Here is a 12,906-nt window from a genome sequence, read left to right as displayed (position 1 = left end):
CCTGGCTTCTATCTGGCCACTCCTCTCCATAGGAGGGAGGAGTTTTGTCACCTAACAAATAATGTTAGCCACTCACATTCAAACTACCTTTGCACACATCTATGACTCACATTCAACCACTCAAAAAGAATGTCAAAGGATTGCCTAACCATTAGCTTCCATTGAGGAGACACCAACTGCCCATCCCAGGCCATTCACTAACAATCCAAGTGACAAAACAAATAGCAGGCATTACTGGCTGGAAGCTGAAACTATATTTAACAAGAAGATTGCTATTTTCCACTTAATTTTCTGTCCCATGTCATATGTCATTTTCTGAGTAGGGAAGTTTTGCTCGAGTGAATTGGCTTCCAAGTAATGCCAACCATTTTGTACCTGTGACAATTGAGGTCCTTGCTGTGGGGACTGTATAGATAGTGCCATGTTATAGTTTAGTCACTAAGTGGCCCTGGATTTAATTGTGTCTGGGTGGAATCAGATGTTTCCTGTTGCTGTTCTATTCTTCTTTAAGAGAAAAATTAAAGTTTTCACGTTGTTTCCTAACTGGAGTATCCTCTAACCCTTCCATGGCAGGGACTTTACAAAGGTATCAAGGAGCAGAGAGGTACACTAAGGTCTTTCTTTTGAATTATCTTTACTGCTGGCCTCAAAAACAAGGAATAGGGCATGCCACTGATCACCAAACTACATATTACCTTTAATGTGTAGCTATGTCAGTGTCTTTTTCTTATTCAAAAGTAAGTTCAGGGACTCAATCCAGATCTGGGGATTTGATCCCTAGGATGGGGGTAGGGTTTTTGTTTTGTTTTTTACCCATTTGCCCCCTGGTGTGATCTCAACTTCCCATGCCTGCAATTTGTAAAGGAAAAAGGGGCTCAATATCTTCACTGTGGAAATAATTTATAGTAGAAGAAAAGGATTCTGCATAAGCCTCATTAAGATGACAAAAACCCAGCCAACTTCCTTGACAGTTTGAGACAGCGGATATTATTCATTTTATATTTATTTCTAATTCTATTATTTGTTGTTGTTGTTGAAGGTGACATGTGGGGTAGATTTTGGACAAATTTATACCCCTTAATGATTCCCTATCCAAACAAACCAAACATCGATGTATCTTCTGCAATGGTGCAAAAGGTAAGACATGGGTACAAAGTGTCAACTGAATGTCCTGAAACATTTTGTTGTAGCTCATTTACAAGAATGTCTACCTTGCTCTTCAACCCTGAAAGCAGCTTTCGATCTCATTATTCTTTTATTAATATATAACAATTCTTGGTATATCTCAGATATTCATAGTGAACTCACTTCTCTAGGTGCTGTGGTACCACCCATGAAAAAGAGGGAGGTACCCCAAGATTTATAGAAATACAAACAGGTCGATTTTTTAAAAAAAATGGGTGAGAGGAGGAATGGAATGGAGTATCCTTAACCAGGAGCAGTCCACACTGCAAGGTTCTGTTGCAGGTCCCACTTAGTTTATTTTTTTCATTTTTTCTTCTCCATATTTTTCAACTTCCCAATAACTCAGGTTCTCCAGGCAGTGTACAGATAAGTTGTATAACTTTCCTTTATGGCTGGTCATGGCAGGTGATACTTTTAAAATAAAAGTTGTTGGCTAAGCTAATCATATAAGGCAAGTACCGTTTGAGGGATGCATTTCTGCCCCTCCGTTTCCTCTTCCCAGGACTAAACAATCAATGTTTCCTGCCCTACAATTCTGTGAAAAGTTTTGCAGCCCTCAGGGGAGAAGACCACAGGTCTGTCCCCACGTGAAGAGAGGGGTTCTGTTTCAGGCACAGAGGCTGAATGACCACCCACAGAGCTTCATTGCTTTAAGAGGCAAATCAGTAGGTCTCTTTTAAGAAGAAGTACCTGACTCCAAAGAAGGGCTCCTCACCCTGCTTCATGGGAGGGACAGCGCTGCCCACCTCTGTCATAAAGCGTTGTTAGCTCAGCCAATGAACTGCTTCAGACATCGGGGAGCTGAAGGCAATTTGAGTTTCAAAGTAATAATAATAAAAAAACTTAATAAAAGATATGGTGCAGACAAGTCAGCACTCATGATACAGTTATGTAAAATAAATTGCCAGTTTCCTGTCTTTTTCAGAACTGGGATGTTACAATGATATTTAAAGCTGCTGAGAAGTTTTTTGCCTCTGTTGGACTCTATAACATGACTGAGGGCTTCTGGAACAATTCTATGCTTGAGGAACCCAATGATGGCAGGAAAGTTGTTTGTCATCCCACTGCTTGGGATATGGGGAAGAAAGACTACAGGTACTGAAAACAGTAAGATCGGGTTCTTGTTTTGTTTTTTTACATTCCCACAAAACATTTAAATACACTCAGCAGGTAAGTGGAAACAGACTGACCACTTGTGGGACCAGAATGCGCTCAAGTTAACTGCTCATTTCTGATGTGGAAGTTGTTCTTCAATTTATATGTAAGATGAAGAACTAGTAGGGTGAAGAGCCAAGTGTTTCATATTTGGATGTGGAAGATTCAGTTTGAAATAGGTTTAGCTCCATTCTATTGAGTGGTAAAATGCTAAAATCACTCTACACAGCACAGGATGCTCCCATTTGTTTCTCCTTAATGGTTATAGTTTTGGGAAGAAAAAAAACCCCAGAAACAGTTGGGGGGGGGGAGGAAGCATTGGGAAAACAGAAGAGAATGAGCAGTAACCTCTGCTGCCCACATGCCAGTGTTAACCACCAGTAACGCAACAGGGAGCTGGTGGTTGTTAAACAACCTGAAAGTAGCAGAAACACTCATTACCAGAGTAGGCAGGTTCGCCGAGCTTGCAGAACAGAGCTCCACTGACCTGCTCCGATCTGGAAACAAGCCTTTCCACACATTTCCGGCATTCCTGTACAAGGTGCTATTTCACCATTGCACAAGCAGTGGGTCCTGCTGGTGCAACACAATCAGTAGGAGCACAGCAGCTCCAGTGGATACTGACCGATATCACCTGAAACCTCTCCAGCACCCCAAAAAATTGAATCAGGCAGCGTGATTGAACCATAACAGCCTTGTCTGGAAGTACCCACCGTCTCCCTCAGAAGAGCATATATGAGACAAAGATATTTTCTATTCTGTACTGAGTTCACTAAAATGAAGTGAGAACTTTCTCTTAAACAAACATCGCTACAAAAGGCTATTGGACTTTGCTGCAATGGCTAAGCTTAGTTAAAAAAAAAAGGACAAAAGGAAATAGGGAGGTCATTTTAAAGACAATTGTTTTCTATTGGTTTATAGAATTTTGTAAAATTAATTTAATAATGCCTGACGTACCTCTCTATTTTGAGATGATTTGATTGAATAGAATCATACAATAATAGAGTTGGAAGGGGCCTATGAGGCCATTGATTTCAACCGCCTGCTCAATGCAGTGTTTGAGGTTATTTTCTATCGTTCTGTAATTTGTGAAAGTATATAATATTAAAAAAAAAATAGTGAATAGAAAAGGCTCAAATTCAAATTGTTCCATAAAAGCGTTGATGGTTTATATGGCATTTTAGTTGTTGGGGCAACCATAATTGAAGCAATGATGCAATTCTGCCATAATCTTTCCTTGAATTGCTTTTGTCTGCAGGATCAAGATGTGCACAAAAGTAAATATGGATGACTTCCTGACAGCACATCATGAGATGGGCCACATTGAATATGATATGGCCTATTCTGACCTTCCTTTCTTGCTAAGAGGTGGTGCCAACGAAGGGTTCCATGAAGCTGTAGGAGAGATCATGTCACTTTCTGCAGCTACTCCAAAACACCTGAAAAGCCTTGGGCTTCTGGATCCTGACTTTCAAGAAGACAGTGGTGAGTTGCTTTGTACTGATCAAGCTTGAAGTTCTCAGCAGTTTTGAAGGTTCAAGATGTTCAGGACCAAATATTGTGATTTTATAAAAATTACTGAGGGGGGAAATTTGGTATTTTGAAATAATAGAGTTCCGAGAGAGTATATTTTTGAAATCTTTTTCGTCACAGGTTAGCCATACTCATGAATGGTTTAGACACTGGCAAGTTATTAATGTAGGGTGACCATATGAAAAGGAGAACAGGGCTCCTGAATCTTTAACAGTTGTATAGAAAAGGGAATTTCAGCAGGTGTCATTTGTAAGCATCCAGCACCTGGTGAAATCCCCTCTTTATCACAACATTTAAAGTCTCAGGAGCCCTGCCTAGCATGGCCAGATACAAAAGAGGGCAGGGCTTCTGCAGCTTGAACTGTTGTGATGAAAAGGGAATTTCACCAGGTGCTGCATGCATACAAATGACACTTGCTGAAAATCCATTTTCTACACAACTGTTAAAGATAGAGGAGCCCTGTCCTGCTTTCCATATGGTCACCGAAATTAATGACTCCCATTTTTGTCTTCTGTGTATGCTTTTAAGTACATATTAAGTACTTAAGTACATATTAAGGATTTGTTCTCATGTAACTTCTTTTGCACAATAAATAATAGCAATAAGAAGGGTCAATATGGAACATTTGGTGAAAAGTGACTTTTTATTCTTTTACCAACCATGACTATCTATGTGAACTGCCCAGAGAGCTCTGGCTATGGGGCAGTATACGGATGCAAATAATAATAATAATAATAATAATAATAATAATAATAATAATAATAATAATAATAGGGTTGCAGCTGCAACAATTTTTCACTTAGCCAAATCAGACAATTCTGTTCTTTTTCAGAAACGGATATCAACTTCTTACTCAAACAAGCTCTCACTATTGTTGGAACAATGCCTTTCACTTACATGCTAGAGAAATGGCGCTGGATGGTGTTTTCGGGGGAGATCCCAAAGGAACAATGGATGAAGAAATGGTGGGAGATGAAGTAAGTAAAAGAAAGGGTTTCTTTATTGAGGGATCTCTGGCGCGTCTCTTTATTTTTTATATCCGCAGGACTGGCAGAATTAGTACTTAGTGGCCATTTCCCAAACGATGCTATCTAGTTATACTATGATGGGCCAGCTGTGAATTTCAGATAGGGCTATTGAGAGAATTTGAGCGTACTCAAACTGAATTGAGGTGTTCCAAGTTTGAGCAGGCTGTGCCTGCTTCAGTATTGCTCACAGCCCTGCAAGTGCCATTTATTTATTTATTCATTTATTTATTTATTTATTTATTTATTTATTTATTTATTTATACATTTGTATCCCTCCCTATATTACTGTTTCCTCTGACCCTTCTCCAAGGTCAAGTAAACCCCTTACCTTGGGGAAGGAGAATGGGGAGTGACAGAGGAGGGAGCTCCTAAGGATATATGGGGTGTGTGTGTGGTTTTCACTAGTGACTGGGACTTGATTACAACTCTCAGCAACTCCAGCAGGAGAATGATGCTTCATGCAGAATTCCACCATTTAACTATGCACTGTGTGAAGAAGTATTTTCTTTTATCTGTCCTGAATCACCCATCTGTGGTGGATTCTACCCATTGGGTTGGATTCAGACTTAGTCATACATAGAGTAGACCCATTGAAACCAACAGAATTTAAGCTAGGCCAGATCTACACCAAGCAGGATATAACACTTTGAAAATGGTTACAAAACTGTATATGGAGTGTGTCATGGGCCCCAACAGTTGTCAATTATAAACCATTATAAAGCAGTATTGTAGATCCTGCCCTAGTCGTGACTATATTGAGTCCCATCAATGTCAGTGGGATTCCTCTAAGTGTAACTAATTTTGAATCCAATCAAATGGATGACTCCTGTTATAAACAATCAAATGGGCCTATGTACTAGGTATGCATGCCAAAGGCCATCCCTTTCTTCTATAAAGGTGAATTACTTGTGTGGATAACCACAACAGATGTTCTAATGATACACCATTTGTTTTTGGCAACCTAATCTTGTAGAATCCAAGAGTGTAACTTCAAACCTTGCTTCCTTCTCAAATACTAATACAAACTCTTGGCATTGCTCTTCTCTGCAGGAGAGAGATAGTAGGTGTTGTGGAACCCTTGCCTCATGACGAGACATACTGTGATCCTGCAGCTCTCTTCCATGTAGCTAATGATTACTCCTTTATAAGGTATGTTGGATGGTCTGCACCATTCCTTCTAACTTTTAGCCAGTCTTACTCTAATGGTTACAACTCTTGCTGTTAAAAAGATATTTCATATAGCCTTATTATTGGAATATAGTGGGACCTGTTATAAAATGTTGCAGCGCACCCTCCCTCCAAACAGGCTCCAGCCAAGAAGGCTTTTAATGTTTGCTTTCCAACATTCTGTAGCTACCAGTGGAAGTCAGAGGCCTTGATTTCAGTGGGGCTCTAATCCATTCTGGATTTCTGTCAACAACTGTCAGAACTCTAAAGGTGCTGAACCTATTTTGGGGATAGGTTTTAGAACCTGGGATAGCTTCTTTAGAGTTCTGACTGGTTTGGACGGAAACCCAGAATGGTGTCATAGCCTCACCAAAATCAGAGGCACCAGCCGCACTGGTAGCTAGTGAACATACCCAATTTTCACGGGAATGGTTTTTTTGTACTTTTGAAACTGTGGGGTTTCCCTTATGCACACAAAAATCTGTGTCTCAGTGGACCTGTTGTAGCTCCAGTCCTGACAGCAGTCAGCCACCTGAGTTCGCTTTTAGAAGGCCTTGCATCTTTTCCCACTCCAGTGCCAATACACCACTCATTAAGCTCAGTGAGACTGTTATACAGACAATCATACCAGAAAAGCGTATAACCTGCAGGCAAACTTCTATTTTCAATTCCTCATTCCTGTCCCCAAGCAGGGTGTTTCCACGGATAATCCATCTGCCATATGAATCATGCCATTTGACCTCTGTTTGCATTTCCATTCCTTCAGTATTGTCAATTGTTTGTGTCAGTTAAAAGCCCAAAGTGTTTGTATGCTAGTGTGATTATGCTCCTTCCTTTAACTCTCTCTCTCTCTCTCTCTCTCTCTCTCTCTCTCTCTCTTTCTAGATATTACACAAGGACCATTTATCAGTTCCAGTTCCAAGAGGCACTTTGCAAAGCTGCTAACCACACAGATATGCTGTACAAATGTGACATTTCTAATTCCTTAGTGGCTGGTGCCAAGTTGCGGTAATGAAATATTCATTGCGCTGAATAAAATCTGAACCACTGTAGTGAAATTCATCCTTAGTACAACTTCATGTGCAGGTTGAAGTCCCATCTGCCTTCACTTCAAAATCTGGCTTCCGCCTCTCCTTTGTAAAGTGAGGCCAGGGGAGCTCAACTTCCAACAGAGAAATGGCAGGACATAAGAAGGCAGTCTAAACCTTTATGTCTTCCGTTTCCCCCTCCAATTCCTCCAGCCAGCTCCTCAGTTCCAAACTTGTCTTTCTATTGCAAACATAAGTTTGGAACCTGGGTCTTTTGCAGTATGTCCCCATCTTTTGCAGTATGTTTTTTTCTCATTCGAGAAGTTTGGTGTTTCTGTCCTTAAGGCTTAGGGCTGGCAGTAATAGTTTTAAGCTAAAATGTACTTGATTTTTGGTCCTGCCTCTTTTGCTTTTAGCCCCACCCACCTTTGGAATATTGTTCCCACGAGCTTCTCCAGAATCGAATTTGGCCCTCAAGCTGAAAGGGGTTGAACACCCTTGTTCTAGCCCCAAGCAAAGTCAACAGAAAGTTTGGACACTACTGAGATGAAACCAATGGAAGCTAGCCAAGGTGCTGAACCTATTTGGGAGATAGGGTTCCCCACCTTGGATAGCTCCTTTCCCACATTTGAGGGCAGTTGGTTGGGGCATGAACACGAGAGAGAGCCGTTTCATCAGTGGCCCAAGACCTCTGGTATGCATTGCCTTTTGCGGTGTGTGTGTGTGTGTGTGTCTGTCGGGCCTCATTATTACAGGTTTTTAGGAAGGCCAGGAGGACTGACTGGTTTACTCTGACATCCCACTGAGTCTGTTTTATTGGACTGTTCTGGGTTGTAGCTGCAATTGTATTGTCTTATACTAGTGTTTGTTGTTTTTATGATTGTTTGCTGTTTTATTACCATATTTTTTTATTACTATATGAACGTTTTTGTTGTACGCTGACTTGGGAGGGCTGTTCTCCTGAAAGGCAGCCTAGAAATATTTAAAATGTCCTGAAAAATAAATTATGTGGCTGGTTCTTAAACGCCTATCTGTTTGTTTTTAAACACAGGGACATGCTGGCCTTAGGGAGCTCACAACCTTGGACCCAAGCTTTAGAAACTGTGACAGGAGGAGAGATGAGGATGAACGCAACACCATTGCTTCACTACTTTGAGCCCTTGCTTTCGTGGCTTGAAAAGAACAACAAGGACAACAACAGACCTATTGGTTGGGATCCGGCCTGGGCTCCATGTAGGTGCTTGTTGTATTCTGTAATATGAATGATTGCCTTGTTTACCTTCTCCATTGATGCCTTTGTTAGATTTAAACTTCCCCAACCTGATACTCTTATGGTGGTCTCTCCGATTTCAGTTGATGCATTTGATGTGTCCCTACACATCAATTGCATCAAATCTGGCCCTTTTTACAAATCTGGCCCTTTTTAGGCTCACCAGATTTCCACAGTGCCCCCAATTTAGCTTGCATTTGCAATCTGAGCTGGGGTTTCTTCGTGAGATCCAGGAACTTTTTCGGGTTTTATTTAAAGAAAACACACGCACAGAGAAAGGAATTTGTGCAAATGACACAAATTTGGGGTGCAATTTGTACAAAGCAAATTGCTTTTTACGTAACTAAAAAAGAAGCGAGCACCGAAAGTCCCTGAACTGCTCCAAGTCAGTGCAGACTGCTTTGGGCCTGCTCACAGGAAAGAGAGTCAGTCCGGGGTGGGGGGGGGGGTCTGAGCTGGTTAAAGCTGGGTGAGCTTCACCCTCTGGAGGGATTCCTCCAACGTCCCTGGTCCCTACCAGCAGTTGGCCTAAATGGAAGGAAAATAGATTATTTATTTATTACATTTATTTATTTATTACATTTATATACTGCCCCATAGCCGATGCCGTGATGAGCCATGAATTGGTTTCCCCCCCATCTGCCCTTTCTCCTCCTCTTTTTCCAAACATGCTTGCTTGCACAATGCACAAGACAAAAGTGGTGTTTTCCGTAATTGGCACAGAATGGGTACATCTTGTGTCCAGCATCCAAGTCAATGTGCTGGGGGACACAAGCGGGGGTGGGGTGGCATGCTGTGGCACTCATGCCCTGCTTGGGGACTTCCCAGAGGCATCTTCTGGGGCACTGCATGAACAGAATGCTGGACCAGAAAGGCCTTTGGTCTGATGCAGCAGGGTTCATCTTATGTTGTTACATGGTCACTGTTGACGGGGGAAGCATAGGCAAGACATAGCCCAGGCATCCATCACCAGAATCAAACACATAACTACACCACTGTCACCATCACGGTGCTTTCACAGACCGCTTCCTCAGCATTCATTATGCAGCATGTTATGAAAATGAGTTTGAAATTCTGTAGTAAGATTTGTTTTTCTTTTCTTTTAAAATCTAGATCTTGAGGAAGCAATCAAAGTGAGGATCAGCCTGAAACAAGCACTGGGAGATAACGCAGTGAGTAGATTGATACAAGATGATCATATTTGCCCCCTAAAATAACATGAAAATTCATAACTATCTGTGTAAGCCTATACACATTGACTCTGAAGTAATCTCCACTATGTTCAGGCTTACTCCTCAGTAGGAGGGTATAGGATGGCCCGGTGTTGGCTGGTGGCTCCGATGTCAGTGGGGCACTGAATCTGGTCTGCATTTCTGTCAGAACCAGTCAGAACTCCAGAGGACCTATCCAAATGCTTCTGCACCTTAGATAGCTCCTTTAGAGTTCTGACTGAAACCTGGAGCAGATTCTCCACCCCACTAACATCGAAGCCACTGGCTGCCATTTGATTGGGACCTTAATGTGGACTTTTTTAACCTTTTCCTCCCCAGTATGGGTCCAATCCAGATTGGGGGCCCTGCGCATGTGATGTTGGGTCAAATGAGACATTACTTTAAATGTGTGTCTGTCTTGGATGTGTGAATCAGCAAAAACATGAACTGACCAAAGTTCTCTGACTTCCATTTCGAAGTATGTTTCAGTTTCAGCATCTCAGGTTGTGTGTTTTTTTTTTCTTTCCATATGAAAATCTTTGCATGGTTTTGTGCATAGTTTTCCTAATGTACCCATCAGTTATGCGCATATTTGAAAGGTATACATTCTTCTCCCACTGATTAAAAGCATTTGTGTTCATTTTTCAAAAGTGCACATTTTGATGCTCATTTTTCAAATGTATGCGTGCTTGTTTTGGTGTGCAAAACACATTGCAAACTCTGAAATGTATGGACTTCAACTGCAGATTATATCTGAGTCTGCGTTCAGTCCAGAAAGTGCAGACTTCGACGGCAGATTGTGTCTGGAAACAGGAAGCAAGTGCCAAAAAGTACAATGCACTGCAATGAGTGAATAGCGCCAGCTAGTGGGGAGAGTGATTTTTGCGTCATCTCCTCTCCCTCTTTCCGTATTCCACGTGGCCAGCTGGGCCCCAATAATAGAGTGACCATATGAAAAAGGAGCTGCAGGAGCTATACTAGAGTGACCAGATACAAAAGAGGGCAGGGCTCCTGCAGCTTTAACTGTTGTCATGAAGAGGAAATTTCACCAGGTGCTGCAAGCAAATGACACCTGCTGAAATTCCACTTTCAATACAATGGTTAAAGATACTGGAATACTGTCCTCCTTGCCTACCCTAAACTTCCCTTTACACAGATTTCAACTATGAAAAACTATATAACTACTGATCCAAGGCAAAGATAATCTGGACATACTCTAATGAACACAAAAGTATTACGATGTTCAACACACTAAAATAAAACCACTTTCAGAGCAATTAGCTAACCCTATCTCAAAATTCACAGGCAAGTTCCTTTTAAGTGCAATCTCAAACACTTTGCTTATTTCAGATGGGGCAGAGATGTTAGACATCAAGATGCTATAAATTTTGATATATGCATGAAAATGCTTTCGGGCAACATGTATAGAAAAGGGAATTTCAGCAGGTGTCATTTGTATGCATGCAGCACCTGGTGAAATACCCTTTTCATCACAACAGTTCAAGCTGCAGGAGCCCTGCCCTCTTTTGTATCTGGCCATGCTAGGCAGGGCTCCTGAGACTTTAAATGTGATAAAGAGGGGATTTCACCAGGTGCTGGATGCTTGCAACTGACACCTGCTGAAATTCCCTTTTCTATACAACTGTTAATGATGATGCAGGAGCCCTGTCCTCCTTTTCATATGGTCACTCTACCTAATAATAACAAATTTATAGATTTTTTTTAAAGGTGCAGCTCTAACATCTTACCTTTAAAATAAATCTGAGTTTCCAATCCCAGAAACAAGTATAGACAGTGTTGGTTTAACCACATGCTGAAGTCTGAACTCAGAAGGTTAGGACTGGGGATGTGCTCTGAAGCAACTAGCAGGATAAATCATGCCTCGGTGGATCATGAAGCAGTCAGGCTACATCAGATTACAACAGCAGAGGAAAAACTCAGCAAGTCAGCTCCCAATCTTGCAGTCTACCATTTATATATTTCCCAATATCGCACCTGAAATCAATCATGTGCTCAATTTCTTAGATGAAATTGATTTTTACATAGACCGTACTGATAAGAGTAAACATTCCTTATTATAGTCTGTTTAAAAAGTGCTTCTACATGACCAAGTTTAGGAATGTAACTGTCAATCATTTGTAATTTACAGTACAAATGGGATGCAGATGAAACGTATTTATTCAAGTCCACCATCGCCTATGCCATGAGAAAGTACTTTTGGGAGACTTATAATGAAACAGTAGCATTTCAGTAAGTGTCTCTCTCCATTCATCTTTGCTGTGGGTTATTGCTAAAAGGCATCAAAAAGAGTTCCAGCATTTCCCCTCTAAAATTATTGTGATCACATCCCATTTCCATGATAGGAAATGACATACTTCTGTCCCTCCAAAATGATGACATTTTAACAAAAAGGATGCCCATGCTGGTGGTCCCCCTCTTCCATTGGTCAGTCCCTCAATAATGAAGGTGTTCCACTATGTTTAACTTTTTTGGGGGGGGGGTGTGCCAGCACACATGTTTTGCATGTGAAAGGCCCCACCAGGATTGATGGCTGCCATCTCCAGATAGAGCTGGGTAAAATCCCTGCAGAGCTGTAGCCAGATGGTATAGGAGAGACTAATGAGCAAGACAGACCAATGGTCCAGCTGGGCATAAGCAGCTTCCAGTGCTCCTAGATAACATTTCTTGTTTTTAGGGTAGCTCAAAGGCAGAGCACATGCTTTGCATGCCAAGGCCCCTGATTCAATCTCTGGCATCACCAGGTGGAGAGGGAATGGCCCCTGTCTGAAACCCTGGGGAGCTGCCGCTAGACAGTGTCAAACAGGGTCGGTGGAAATCTGCAGCCTGCCAGGTCTCCCCATCTGGTCTAGCAGCCTCTCCCCAAGCCCTGCCCACTCCCCTGGCTCTGCCTCAGCACCCCAACTTCCCTGGCTTCTTAGTTGTTTATCATGTTGGCTCAGCCATGGGGAGGGAATAAAATTACAGGGAGGAGGAGTGGAGACAGGTGATTCCTATCTTAGTGGGGCTGTGAACTCTAAAGGAGCTGTCCAAGGTGCTGAATCCCAGCCTGAACTAGGCTCAGCACATTGGACAGCTCCTTCAGAGTTCTGATTGAAGCACTGAATGAATTCACAGCCCCACCCAAATTGGAGCCAGCAGGCTCCACTGGGGCTGGGAGAATTCAGCCTCCCTCCCATGGTCTCCCCCCACCACACACACACGGCTCAGCTGATCTGTGGGAAACAGCTGAGGAGCAGGGGAAATAGGACTGTGGGGAGGGCATGGATGTGCTGGCACCTGAGGAAGGGGCTGCTCTCCTCCTGCCACTC

General features: G+C 42.1%; 2 protein-coding genes across 2 annotated transcripts in view; both read left to right on the top strand.

Moving 5' to 3' along the window:
* Nucleotides 1-12,906, top strand: part of ACE2 (angiotensin converting enzyme 2) — a 74,841-nt gene that overhangs the window by 57,130 nt on the left and 4,805 nt on the right. Inside the window, exons 22-30 of the mRNA XM_063127681.1 lie at nt 1,040-1,137; nt 2,111-2,280; nt 3,599-3,825; nt 4,706-4,850; nt 5,952-6,050; nt 6,954-7,076; nt 8,148-8,329; nt 9,480-9,538; nt 11,727-11,827. Coding sequence (XP_062983751.1) covers nt 1,040-1,137; nt 2,111-2,280; nt 3,599-3,825; nt 4,706-4,850; nt 5,952-6,050; nt 6,954-7,076; nt 8,148-8,329; nt 9,480-9,538; nt 11,727-11,827 — 1,204 coding nt within the window. The remainder of the gene's footprint in view (nt 1-1,039; nt 1,138-2,110; nt 2,281-3,598; nt 3,826-4,705; nt 4,851-5,951; nt 6,051-6,953; nt 7,077-8,147; nt 8,330-9,479; nt 9,539-11,726; nt 11,828-12,906) is intronic.
* Nucleotides 11,292-12,906, top strand: part of VEGFD (vascular endothelial growth factor D) — a 104,313-nt gene continuing 102,698 nt past the window's right edge. The window contains exon 1 of the mRNA XM_063126408.1: nt 11,292-11,305. The gene's annotated coding sequence lies outside the window, so the exon portion shown is untranslated. The remainder of the gene's footprint in view (nt 11,306-12,906) is intronic.

Source organism: Elgaria multicarinata, chromosome 5 (assembly GCF_023053635.1).
Source record: "Elgaria multicarinata webbii isolate HBS135686 ecotype San Diego chromosome 5, rElgMul1.1.pri, whole genome shotgun sequence".
NCBI lineage: Eukaryota > Metazoa > Chordata > Lepidosauria > Squamata > Anguidae > Elgaria > Elgaria multicarinata.
Note: the sequence above shows the minus strand (reverse complement) of the source record. Positions and strands in the feature narration are given on the sequence as shown.